General features: G+C 40.5%; 5 protein-coding genes across 16 annotated transcripts in view; 2 read left to right on the top strand and 3 right to left on the bottom strand.

Annotated features, from left to right (window-relative positions):
- The window catches only part of LOC124208046, a 69,725-nt gene that overhangs the window by 40,637 nt on the left and 16,036 nt on the right, over positions 1–13,052 (top strand). The gene's annotated exons all lie outside the window — the stretch shown is intronic.
- On the bottom strand, positions 129–1,034 carry LOC124208048 (glutaredoxin-2, mitochondrial-like). 2 transcript variants are annotated; one of them, XM_046605749.1, is made up of 6 exons: positions 954–1,034; positions 730–796; positions 601–648; positions 429–533; positions 317–362; positions 129–243 (listed from the first exon to the last, which is right to left on the bottom strand). In XM_046605749.1, exons 2-6 carry the CDS (start codon positions 781–783, stop codon positions 194–196), a joined length of 303 nt encoding a protein of 100 aa, XP_046461705.1. In that variant the 5' UTR covers positions 784–796; positions 954–1,034; the 3' UTR covers positions 129–193. The 2 variants fall into 2 exon arrangements, with proteins under 2 accessions (XP_046461705.1, XP_046461706.1); XM_046605750.1 differs by lacking the exon at positions 954–1,034 and having other exon boundaries at positions 730–869.
- On the top strand, positions 840–3,990 carry LOC124208040 (copine-8-like). 4 transcript variants are annotated; one of them, XM_046605733.1, is made up of 8 exons: positions 1,053–1,332; positions 1,578–1,693; positions 1,765–2,479; positions 2,551–2,683; positions 2,754–3,081; positions 3,154–3,200; positions 3,260–3,343; positions 3,406–3,990. In XM_046605733.1, the coding sequence occupies exons 2-8, from the start codon at positions 1,599–1,601 to the stop codon at positions 3,684–3,686; spliced, it is 1,683 nt and encodes a 560-aa protein (XP_046461689.1). In that variant the 5' UTR covers positions 1,053–1,332; positions 1,578–1,598; the 3' UTR covers positions 3,687–3,990. The 4 variants fall into 4 exon arrangements, with proteins under 4 accessions (XP_046461692.1, XP_046461689.1, XP_046461691.1 ...); XM_046605735.1 differs by having other exon boundaries at positions 1,563–1,693; XM_046605734.1 differs by having other exon boundaries at positions 1,560–1,693.
- Positions 3,994–7,980, bottom strand: LOC124208038 (splicing factor 1-like). The gene is made up of 7 exons (XM_046605728.1): positions 6,534–7,980; positions 6,314–6,389; positions 5,588–5,740; positions 5,419–5,525; positions 5,199–5,353; positions 4,836–5,135; positions 3,994–4,773 (listed from the first exon to the last, which is right to left on the bottom strand). The coding sequence occupies exons 1-7, from the start codon at positions 6,976–6,978 to the stop codon at positions 4,069–4,071; spliced, it is 1,941 nt and encodes a 646-aa protein (XP_046461684.1). The 5' UTR covers positions 6,979–7,980; the 3' UTR covers positions 3,994–4,068.
- On the bottom strand, positions 8,917–13,035 carry LOC124208041 (tyrosine-protein kinase Src42A-like). The gene is made up of 7 exons (XM_046605737.1): positions 12,276–13,035; positions 11,949–12,210; positions 11,272–11,393; positions 10,731–10,894; positions 10,487–10,655; positions 9,908–10,402; positions 8,917–9,842 (listed from the first exon to the last, which is right to left on the bottom strand). The coding sequence occupies exons 1-7, from the start codon at positions 12,424–12,426 to the stop codon at positions 9,631–9,633; spliced, it is 1,575 nt and encodes a 524-aa protein (XP_046461693.1). The 5' UTR covers positions 12,427–13,035; the 3' UTR covers positions 8,917–9,630.

Raw genomic sequence — 13,052 nt, 5'->3', positions numbered from 1 at the left:
AAATACTTCAATAAAATGAATTTTTTAGATAACAGGAAATGGTTTAAATTTGAGGGATTTGATAGTTAAGGAACTTACCATGTAGTAAAAGAAATTACAATTTCAAAAATAAACAATTGCATAGGCTATATAAGACAATATGGCATGTATTGATCACCAGCAATACCAACACAATTAACTAACCATCAGACCTTTACTTTAACATATCCTGGAGTTTTCCTTGCTTGTATAGGCTTTGAGTATCTAAAAGAAGAACACATTTGTTTGTTAATGAAAATTTGGGTTATAAAGCACATCAAATTCAACGCTAACTCACCAGTTCCACCTCCAATACATTGACCCTTGACGAATACTCTAGGAACCTGTTCAAATAAAAGATTTAACTTAAAATGCTACGAAACTTTGTAAGTTTCTAAAATTGTAATTACAGTTCTAGTTCCTGTCATCTTCCCAAGAGCATCTTGAATTTGTTCACTATCTTGCACTTGGTCTAATTCAATGAGGTCATAAGGCTGGCGCATTTTGTCAAAAACCTAAAGAGAATATTTCACACTGTCAGTCTGAAGGTTTAAACAGTTGGTTCATCAAGTGTAGGCCTACCTCTTTAGCCATTGTGCAATATGGGCAATACGTTTTTGAATAAATTACCTGTAAAACAAAATTTGGTTTACGACGACGACGACGTCTAAAACAAAAATTGACTTTCTTGCTTTACACAGCCTTGCTTACCACAGTGTTTTGAGAGATTCTCTGCCGAATTGCATTAGTTACTGCACCGCTCATTTCTGAAGAGGGACTAGAAGAATTGATTCCCATCAATTCAAATTAAAAAAACAAAGACACTCAAAGTATTTAAAATCTTAAAATCAACTGACAGGATAACCAGAGAAGTGGGTGTTTCAACTCTCAACTAGTGGTCTCAAAATATCTGCGAGCTGTGTTGCATGCATTACCTGGCATAGAGACGAAAGCTTAAGCAGACGACACTTAATAAGAGGCTTTTATGTTTGCTCTACAGCTTCACTTGTGCTTGCGTCTGCAGACTCCTAGATTTAGTACGCACTACGCAGTCGTAGTGTCGTGGCTACGTATATGTGACGTAATTATGGCGTTAAGAACTTAGTTTTTACTACTGTGCTATAGTAGGTCAAGAGTAGATTTCTAGTTTACTGTGTTTTCATTATTCTGTATAACCTAGTGTGAAACATTTAACTGATTTAAGCAGTAGACAATAACACTTACAAGATTTGAAATGGAGACCGCCCCTATTTTTCAACCGGGATCGGTTGCAAATGTCCCTACTTCTCAAGTGGAATTAACTTTTTCTGCAAGGTGATTTATTAATTTTTTTACATTGCCTGTCGTTCCGAGTTGGGTGTGGTGTAATTATTGAATTCATTATCATGAACGTTTGTTATCATGTGACGATTGCATGACGACCAAAAAGTAGGCGTCAGTCACGTATGACGTCGAGTATTCTGTCCTTATTTCTCATTTTGATGACGCGACGTAACAAGTGTCTATTGACTATTGACAACATTTTTTAATTTTTAAAAAAGAAGTATCATTTTATCTAGGCTATAGATGTTGTAGAAAACATGTGTGCAGCCCAGCAAGAAAATGATATGATGAGTCAAATGGGCGGTTTTGCGGCGGGATTATGCAAGGAAATTGAAATTAGTTTAGCTGGGAGGTTGTTAACATATCATTTATATCTGTTTGATTGGCTGTCTTGAAATATTAACACATGTTCTGTTTTTGCAGGGATTTACCTGACTTGGATTACTTGTCCAAGTCTGATCCCATGGTTGTGGTGTACATACAGCCATTTGGATTGAATCAATGGCAGGAGTTCTGTCGAACAGAAAAGGTTGTCAACTCCAGAAATCCTGACTTCACCAAGAAGGTTTTGATGATGTACCGTTTTGAAGAGCAACAGAAACTGAAATTTGAGGTTTATGATGTGGATTCTGCCAGCTCTGATTTGAGTAAACATGATTTCTTAGGATGGGTTGAGATCACCCTTGGAACTTTAGTTTCTCAACACATCATTAGAAAAAAGATAGAATTTCACAATCCAAACCTTGAGAGAGGAACACTAATTGTCTCTGCTGAAGAGCTTTCATCTAATAAAGAAGAAGTGGAATTTCAGCTGGTTGCACATGGATTAGATAAGAAGGATTTTTTTGGCAAATCTGACCCTTTTGTTACCATTTCCAAGTCAACTGAAAATGGAGAATATGTTGTGGTTCACAAGTCTGAGGTCATCAAGACCACTCTGAATCCTGTTTGGAAAAGTGCTGTTATTCCTGTCAGAAATTTGAATAATGGTGATTATGAGAGAACTCTAAAACTTCAATGCTGGGATTGGAACCGTAATGGATCCCATAGCTTTATTGGCGAAGCTTTTTTTAGTCTCCAAAAACTACTGAATGGTCCACTACCGATGTCAATTCCTTGCGTCAATCCTGGATATCAGGTTTGGAATTTATTCAAAATCTAGACCTTCTTTAAATTGTACTAAATTAATTTTTTCCTTAATATTTTTAGAAAAAGAAGAAGAATTATAAAGACTCCGGCACATTTGAATTTGTTCAATGTAAAATCAATCCTATCTATACTTTCCTAGATTACCTGCAAGGCGGCACAGAAATTAACTGCACCGTAGCAATCGATTTTACAGGTTGTGAATGCAACAATCAAGCTTGCAAACCGATTGTCTATGTACTAATAATTCTTTTGTTTATAAATAGCTTCAAATGGCGATCCCAACACTCCTGCATCGCTGCATTATCTGCATGGAGGTCCAACGTTGTACGAACAGGCCCTGTCTGCCGTTGGTGAAATAATTGAAGATTATGACTCCGACAAACAATTCCCCGTTATCGGTTTTGGCGCTCGATTACCTCCTATAGGCCGAGTTTCGCATGAATTTCACGTTAACTTTAACCCGACCAATCCTTACTGCTATCGAGTCCCCGGAATCATCGCTGCCTATCGTGCATGCCTTCCCTTAGTCCAACTTTATGGACCAACTAATTTCGCCCCTTGCATTCGCCATGTCACTAAGTTCGCTCAACAGTAAGTTCGATTTTTCATGACATTTACAATACTGACTAATCACAAATTTTTATATCTGTTCTATGAAATAAGATACCAAAACGGTTCACATTATTTCGTCCTCCTGATCCTTACAGATGGTATTGTCCACACATACTTTGACTTAGTAAACATATAACCAACGATTGGCATTTCTTAGGAATCATCACCGATATGTATGACACTAAAGAAGCTATCGTGGATGCTTCCAGCCTTCCGTTGTCTATTATCATCGTTGGAATAGGTAGATAACTGAATCTCTCGATGTGTTGGGTCATTTCACTTTGGTCTTTTCCTTTCACTTAGGTAGTGCTGATTTCAGCGGTATGGAGGGATTGGATTCTGATAACGCCATGCTGACTGCTCCGTCGGGACGCAAAGCTCAACGGGATATTGTCCAGTTTGTTCCATTTAGCCAATTTCTCAGTGCCAACGTGAATCCCTTAGTTGGAAGACTTCATTTGGCTCGCGAAGTATTGCGCGAAGTTCCCGACCAATTAACCAGTTACATGAAAACCCGTAATATAAGCCCCAACCCTCCACGCTACGATTTAACTCGATTACCACCCGATCCTAATCTCTCTTAAATCGCTCTCTATTTCTTTCCATCACATATTTAAATACTCAAAATTCATGTTTCATCTATTGTCAGTGTTGCCCAAATTTTTGGTTACCTAACAGAACTTCTAACGTTTTTCTTCTTGCTCATCAATGCTGAAATTGATGTTGGCTTCGTGCTGCTTAAGTGTTTTGTGAGTGTTGTTGCCAAACATGCCCTCTAACATTAATCTTCTTATTCACTAATACTGAAATTGATGGCGTTATTCCTATTCTAATCAATTACATTTTTCAAATTAATTTACGTGTTTAAAAATAAACAAGTCAAAGGAACCGTTTAGAAGTTCTGAATAATTTCATTACGCCTAATTGAGACAAACACAGTACACAATAAAACGTTTGTCTGAAAATCTACTGAGGGGGTGGTGGTGGAGGTATTCCCATCATGTTTGACATGTCACTACCTGGGGGAAGAGGTGGAGGTTGCTGCTGCGATTGGCCTGGAGGAGGCGGTGGAACTCCATAAGATCCGTAAGCGGGTTGGGGTGCCTGTTGCCCCCAATTGTAATATCCCGGCGGAGGCACGCCTGGCACAGGGGGAGGACCTCTTGGTGGTGGTGGAACAGGTGCAACAGGTGAAGTACCCGGCACAGGTGGCGGAGCCACTCCGGGTGGTGGAGGTGGGCCTTGGGCGTGCCAACCTCCCCATTGAGGAGCCCCACCCATCCACGGTTGCATGTTGGATTGCGCTTGCTGTTGTGAACCAGAGGAAGCACCTTCAGTACCTGGTGGAGGAGGAGCGGATGACATACCGCCACTGTGACCCATCCATCCACCGCCCATCGGAGTGCCCCAAGGACCCGGCGGACCATAGCTTTGTGGAGGACCCCATTGATTGGCAGCTCCTTGTTGTTGATTTGGTCCAGGACCACGTGGAGGGCCGCCACCACCACCTCGACCACCACCCATGGATGGACCAGCAGTGATGGCCCTAGGTTGTCCTTGTTGTCGATCAAACAATCCAGAGCTTCCATGATAACTTGAACGTGTACCGCTTCCCGATCCTTCACTCTTCGGTGGAGGACCCTCTCCCAATTCGGCCATCAAAGACATGTACTGTTAAAAGAATGTAGGAGATGAGTAAATGTTCGATTGCGTTAAAGCTTTGCAAAATTTACCTCTTCATCAATCTTATTTCCTGGTGCTCCATCAGCATTAGCTGAATTACGGGGAGTTCGACAATCTCGAGCAATATGACCGGTTCCTCCGCAGTTGTTGCAAATGACGGTGTTCGTGACGTTAGGCTTGTCGGGACATTGCCATGCTTTGTGAGTAGTGGCACCGCAGTTTGAACACCGTGGACCAAACTCGCCTTCGCGGAACGTTCCATTCAACATGGCCAATTCTCGTAGCTGCATTTTCCGTAAATCGTTTTGATCCTCTGGTACCTCAACAGCTTCCTTAATGATCTTTCTAATCTGTCAATTCAAAAACAGCGTCATTGATTGTTCTTTTTTCTACTTCAAGATGGAAATACTCACTCGATCGACAGCTTTTTTAATGGCTTCCATACTATTGGCGGTTACATAGGCATGCAGAGGTTCATCTTCGCCTGGCAAAGGCTTACCTACTTTTCCTTCTTTGACTGATCCTTTGCCTCGAATTATAATCTTAGCTCCAGTGTCTTTTTCCATAGCTGGTAAAATATAACGATCGGGTTTAATGTTATGTTACGGTTAAATAAATAAACAAAAAACTTACATTTTAAAGTGTTTCCACGTGGACCAATCAGCAGCCCCACAAAATTGATTTCCGGATGCTCCTCTTGCGGAATCATGACTTTATCGGAGACGCGCGTCATAGGGGGTCTAATAATACAAGGAAAGTGATAAGTAAGGGCAGACATGGTAACTAAGATAAATGATCTTACTTGTAGTCTACAGGGGGTTTGAAGTCAGCATTTAAGGAAATCATCTTGGTGATCATGGAGTGGCGCTCTTCTTCTAGCTTACGACGCATCCGGTACTCCCGGGTGTTCAGCCTTTTACCATCCGTCCCGTAAATTGGTTCCGGTGATGGCGATCTGAAAATGAAGGAGGAAAAAAAGAACAAAGGGAATACGAAAATGAGCTATCTTTTCTTATTCTGAATTTAGACGAGGATAATTGTAAATTGATTAAGTTATTATTTTTGCAATTGATTAAATGTTCTGAAATTTTATCCATCCGTCCAGCTGAGCAATGAGAAAAATCGAGATAAAAAGCAATTTTAAAAAATGGCAAGTATAAATTGCCTATATTGAACGTTAGAATATTTCTTTGAAAATAAATGCACGTCCTGTAAAGGTTCAAAAAATCAAATTATAGGCTCCCTACATCTGAACCTAACAGACGGCATTAGTACGATTTCGGTTTGTGGTGAAAAAAAGATTAAAATGTCAACCAATTAATCATCACAACCTAGGCTCATTTGTAAGAACCTGAAAGGTCTTTGGAGGGAATGGATATAGATCAATCAATGGATAAAAAAGAATGAATTGTTTTATGCCTAGCTGACAAATTAAAAAAAAAAAAGATTGAAATATAAACAATTTAATTTTGATTAACTATGAAAAATTGGGAAAGAAACGAATTAGTATTGGCTTTATATATCAAACCTTTCTTCTGGATTGGGAGCAATGCCTAAATCACCAGTCCTCAGTTTCCGTGTTATCTCCTCAATCTTGAATTGGACTGAAAAATCACAAGTCAATACACACAATATTATGATGAATCAGTTAATACACTCATACAAGACAGAATATGCACTCCTGTACGCAAGTGATGAGAATGCACAATATTCAAAAATTAAGTTACACAGATGCACAGAACTATTACCTAGATACGCCTCCTCCTGGTCCTTTGTCAAGTTTGCTGGTAAAACAGTTGGCATGCCCGGAATGAAGGTCTTTTCTTTCTCATCTCCACCCCAGCGTGAACGCCTCTTCTTCTTTTTCTCTCCACCGAGTGAATTGTCATCTGAGTTGTTGCTATCTTCCAGTCCACGTTTCCAGGTGTTGGCACTGGCAGAAGTGGACGAAGATGATGTGGGGTAGCTGTAGCTGGGAGTTGTAGATGGCTGATCAAATTTGGATTCGTATTTTGTTTCGTACTTTGGCTCATATTTTTGCTCGTAGCTTCCGTGTGAGCCTTCATCATCCGAATTCAGATAATTCGGGTTTAAAAGCGAAGAAGTTGCTTGTCTTCTTCCACCGGTGAGAGCTGGATTGACCCTGCCCAGAGGTGTAGTATTGGCACCCGTTGAATGAGCGTTACTCGGCATGACTTATAGCAAAATATGGTCAAATTCAATTGAAATCGTGGACAATCGGACAGAAATTAACCGAACACGTAATGTCAGAAATAGAATGCGTCTAACTTTGCGCACATTGAAATGATGAGAGCCGAATTATTGCCCGACGCGATGAGACGCCAAGATGGCTGACGCGACATTGTCAAATTAATGAAAAATTTAATTTATCGATTAACTCGCATTTTGATTCGTTCTTGGCAATGTGGCAATGCTCGGTCTTTATTTATAAATCGTAATTCACTTTCACTTTCATTTGTTTAAAAACCTTTTCATTGCCGAGTGCCAACAACAAAAGTTACAAAACCTTTAGTAACCATAAATTAATCTAAAATCTAGAGGTTTGATTATGATGAATGATAAGACAATCACTAATTTAAAGTTCACCGCTAAGTAACGGCCAAAGTCGTGCAAGAATTTTTTTCGTATTTCCAAATGATGTGGTCGTATAATTGTTAAACCACGACAATCTAACATGTCAATGACAAGAATCTATTTAAATAGGTACCACAATCTAACAGACTCATTTGAAATATAACATAAAGGTGTCACAGTTGTCACACTGAATGGGTTTCGTAATCAGCTTTGCTTGGCTTTGCTATCATTGCTTGTTTGTATGGCACTATGGCTTCAAAAAATCATTGATAAATCACGTCAATTATAATTATCTATCCTGTTGCGTGTCATGTAGGCCCATCACATCAATCGGTTTTCGATAGTCCGACTTCACCACTCATTTAAGAAGGCCACATGTAATTTACTTTGCTCCACAGGTGAAAAAGTCACGACTGAATTTCGGTCACTTGTTTTGTGTTTTGGAATAGCGTTATTAGTTAAATGGGATGAGGGTGATTAGATAAAAATGTCCTAGTTGCAGGAAGTTATTTCACCAGTTTGTTTGCAATTGAGTTCCAGTGGAAAATCCCAAGCTGGAATTCCACAATTCTACAACCACACTGGCCATTTTCTAGATAACTAATGACGATAATTATCAGTCGTTTTTTTCCCCTTCATAACGATAGTGGTTAATTGAGGCTGATGACTTGGCAAGTTTATTTCTCATGGAAACACCCACTAGCCCTTCCCAGCGTCGGCAGGGTTTTTGGGTACTAGTTTTTTCCTTTTTTTTACATAGTAATATAATTGGAACAGGAGACCATCGTTTGCCTCACCGCCATTGGAGATGAAAATTGGCGAGAGGTTGCGCGATCCTGAACATGGTCGCGCTCTGTTTACATGAAAGAATTGGCATATGTGGAACAGTCGCGAATTCTTCCTTCTACTGAAATCGCCACCTAAATTTTACCTTTGAAATAATTTTTTGACAAATCCTGAAACCAACGGTATTTCAGTTCACGAATATTAGATGGCACTGCTTCTTTATTTATTAATTTTCCTAAAAGAACCGGCCCCAGCGTCACGACAAAATCCCACAACGAAGCCCATCTTTCTTCTTTTTGTTCTCAGGTCAATGACAATTGTAAACTCGACTCCTCCCACTGCTCATGAGTTCAAAAACCAGCAGAGGCGATAATGTTTTACGGACTTGTATGGGAATCGTAAACCAGAAAGTCAACGGTCAGTTTGACTCATCTGCTATTCAATCTAAAGACGTTATCTCAACTGGTTTACGTTCGAATTTCCAGTATTTGGACACACACAACCATTCCAATTCCTGATCAAATTATTGCGTCCTGATTTCGATTGTTCCAAGGTGAAAATAAAAACTTTGCTCACAATAAATCTACTACAATCGGTGTCGACGCAACCACAAACGCCCCGTTTTTTCTTTCCCCTACTGTTTCTATAAGGACATAATTAAGGACAGAATGAATACCATGTTGTAAGCTCTTTGGTTCGTTCCACGGCCGAATTCTACTTTGGCGCACAATGACAACCAAACGACTGCAATTTAAAAGAAAAAACAAGTGCTTTATTGTCCAATTGTTCCTGGAAATCAAGGATTCAAGAGGGGATAATGATGAAAACACAAAGTCTAGACGACTGTAAAGTTCGAATGAAGACGAGATACTGACGGGAAACAAAAAAAATCATAATAAGGAGACGAGGGCAATTTAAATCATAAAAAAAGAGAGAAAGAACTGTGACGATAAACATCGGGTGGAAGCGCACACATCCACATACACATCAACAGCAATTGGATGCTCGGGATGGAAATGTACATAACGGTTAGGCTAAAAATGAGCCAAACCAAGCTAAATAAACTGACGAGCAAAGAAACAGAAAAGAAAAAGGGAGAACATAATCAAATAATGATTATTTTGAATGCACTCTTTTTTTCATTTCTAAAAATCCCAACCAGATAAAAATAAAATGTGATTGTGTGTTGCGGTTTACACGGTATCAAATATTACTTGGGATATGGGGAGTAGTTCTTAAGTAATGCCATTAATAATAATAATAGACACGCCTGAGCACCGTTGCGTTTTTCTTTTCTTCATTGAACCTTGTTGTTGTTTTTTTAAGAGGCAGTCCAAGTCAATCAAGACAAAAGGAGAACTAGTGTGCGCGATTGCTGTTTGTGTAGTACGTGTTGTGGGTGTATGACATTGAGTGGGTTAATCGTTCACCAGTCTTTTGGCTCAATAGGGAACCGCAGCGGATCTAGTAGGCAACAGCGGCTTCTTTGTATTCAGACCCTTCAATGGTAAAAAAGTCCTCTAGTTTCCATTGAAGCGTCTCGAATGTAGGCCGTTTCATAGGGTCTTTGTGCCATGTTTCCAACATAATTTCATAGAGAGCAGGTGGGCAACTAGGAGGTGCCGGCATCCTGTACCCGTGCTCAACCTGGTGGAGCACCTCAGCATTGGTCATACCTAGCCGAAATGTTGATTGATTAGCAAACTGGAAAAATGAGTTCAACCAAATTGACTCGACTCACCAGGATAGGGAATGCGTCCGTAAGTAATGAGTTCAGTAAGAAGGATTCCGAAAGACCAGACGTCTGACTTGATAGAGAACTTGCTGTAGTTGGCTGCTTCAGGTGCGGTCCACTTGATGGGGAACCGAGCGCCCACACGAGCTTCGTACTCGTCTTCCTTGATAATACGCGCCAAACCGAAATCGGCAATTTTGACGATGTTATTCTCTCCAACTAAAACGTTGCGAGCGGCCAAATCACGATGAATGTAGTTCTGCGACTCGAGGTAGGCCATGCCAGAAGCAATTTGTGCGGCCATGTCGATTAGTTGTGCTAGTTTCAGGTTACGTCCTTTACCCTGGAGGAATTCCAGTAAACTACCATTTTTCATGAGTTCAGTGATAATGTAAATCGGCTCCTCGGCCGTGCAAACGGCGTAAAGTTGGATCAACTTGGAGTGTCGCAACTTTTTCATAATCTGCGCTTCGGCCAAGAAATCCTTGGGGTCCATTGTTCCTGAAATCAAGATTCATAGCGTGACAATCAAAATCTGTTCTCTGAATCGTTTCGGAATTTTGCGCAATTTCCGTTCGGAATTACCCGGCTTGAGCGTTTTTATGGCGACGGGTGTGGTGTTGTTCCAAAGTCCTTCCCAGACTTCGCCGAATTGTCCATGACCCAATTTGCGCACAAATTTGAGCGATGTCCGGTCGATCTCCCATTGGTCGCGAGTATTATACGACATTCCTGCCGTCACCGGTTTTTCAATCTATAATTGGCAGGATGAAGAAACATTTGCAATGAGAATGGGATTTACGACGAGCACATAACACATGTTTCTTACCTGGATACAAGGTTTGCGCAAGTTGACACATAGTCCATCAGCATCAGCACTATAGTGCTCCACGAGTTCTTGTAATGTTCGGAACGTTGTTCGGCGGGAAATGAAAAAGCCTCCTTCGTCCAGCTGTCTGATTCGGTAATGCTTGACGGTGTCGCCATCGCGAACTGCACAAGTGATTGATAATTACAGAAATAAGCCATCTAGTTATTTCGGCATCATTCCGATATTTAGGTAACAAATTGCCAGCATTAAAGTTACAAAATCAAAGTGACCGTGACAATACCAAAGAGGAAAAAAAAAGAAGGTGACCGCGAAAGAAAAATAATTGACAAAGACGCACGTACTGCCCACGGAAATTCAAGGGAAAACGTGTTCAATCAAGCGCTGTTAATTGTGTAACACGCCATCGGCCTCGTTCGTTTTTGAGAAAAAGGAATGGTAAACATGAATTGCGAAAGAACCAATCCCGAAATGGCATTCAAATCGATTACGGCCCAGAGTAAGGGAAAAAAATAACGACAACAAAAATATGAAAACGTACCCGATAATGAATAGTCATTCCGGCGACTCTCTGAATCACGAACGAGGAAGGCACCATGCTCGTTATCCGGAAGTAGCAGTTTTTTCTCAGCCTCGATGCGCTTAATTTTGCCGAAATACCACCTATAAAATAAAATAAATAAGTATTTTCTTAGATTAACAGATGTTAGGTGGCCAGTTGCTAAGGCAAGTGTTCACTTTTAGAAATAGAACGCAGACAAGTCAATCAGCCCAGAAGCGATTCCCTTCATTTCCTACTATAGCCTTGAAATCGACTTGTTTTATGGGATTGGATTAAGCCGAGGACTGGTTCCTACAAGATAGTATTCGAGTTTCCGATTTCAGATTGTGTAGATATTGTCAACATATGATCATCGTTGAGGGGAAAACTCAACGTGGATGTACTCGTGTCTCTATTTCCTCGCCCAAATGTGTTGCCCCAATGTCCTTGAGACGGCCTCAACCGGTGAATGGGAAAGGCCATTGTTACCTGTTTCTCCGAGCAGGTAAATAACCCCCCAGGCCATGCATCTTACACAGGAACATACAGGTGGTAATTTACATTCCTCTTTTTCCTGTTTTGTTTCTCTTTGTTGTTTTTGCTTTGACTATTTTCTTTTAAAACTTAGTCTCACTGGAATACATTTACAATTTTAAAAATAAATAGACGAAACTTACGGTTCAGCTTCAATAGACTTGAGCTTTGCCACATAATTGGAGGGGATGTAGCCTTCCTGTTTAGTTGCTTTGCTACGGGCCAACCACCAGTCACCCTGGGTGTCATTGATAATTTCAAGATGTTCTCCTTTCTTGAAGCTTAGGTCTTCATCAGTCCTGGCATCATAATCGTACAATGCCACAAAGACCTTTGCTGTTGAACTCAGAGAATCTTGGAGGTCTGGAGGAGCAGGAAGTGACGGCACAGGGATGATTCGACCTGCTGTAAATACAAAATTCCACGTTTAAAGAACAAGACAATATTTGGAACACAAATGGAGAAATTACGTGGAAATGGTTGATCAATGTGATTTTGGCTGGGTGTGAGGCTGGGAACAGGAGGTTGTGTCGGCAGAAATTGGCCCCCCACTCCACCACCAATGGGTGGCTCTTCAACCCTTGGTACTGAACGACGATCCGAACTGAAACAATTCCCCATTTTGTCGTTCAACTATCTGTCTACGACAATCAAGAATGTCAACTGTGCTTCTTTATCAGAAACACCACTCACTCACACACACACCCAGTACAAAAACGAAGCCGAAGCACCTACACCAAAACAAATACAATTGGTCGACACTGTTGTTGTTTCATTATGACGAAATCCGACAAGTTCCTTCTCAATCAATTCGGACACGAAATAATAAACCCGACTGCACGGAATGACTTCTTGACAGTCTTCTTGTGTTCGATAAAAGAAGAAAAAGAAATATCCATTCACCTATAGACCGGAGGCAACAAACTATGCGACTCTTAGCGGCTACGCTTAGCGGTAGGCCCCTCCCTTTTTTTTCAACGAGTTCTTTCGGAATTGATTCACAGGATGGCGCTACTTACTTGAAAACAATTTTAATTGGCTGTTTCAATTGTAGTAACGATAGAAAAAAACTCGATTCATTATTTTATCTGACATAGGACGGTAGGAGTTTAAATATCAGTTTTTCATTTCAAATATTCAAATGGGTCTAACAATGTTTTTAATCGCCAGGACTTGGGAGTCTCAAATCTCAATACTTTTAGGCCACGAGTCAAACAAAGAGTAAACGTAAACATGTAGTTGCATCA

Source organism: Daphnia pulex, chromosome 11 (genome assembly GCF_021134715.1).
Source record: "Daphnia pulex isolate KAP4 chromosome 11, ASM2113471v1".
Taxonomy (NCBI): domain Eukaryota; kingdom Metazoa; phylum Arthropoda; class Branchiopoda; order Diplostraca; family Daphniidae; genus Daphnia; species Daphnia pulex.
The sequence above is the reverse complement of the archived record's forward strand: the minus strand, read 5'-3'. Positions and strand labels throughout refer to the sequence as shown.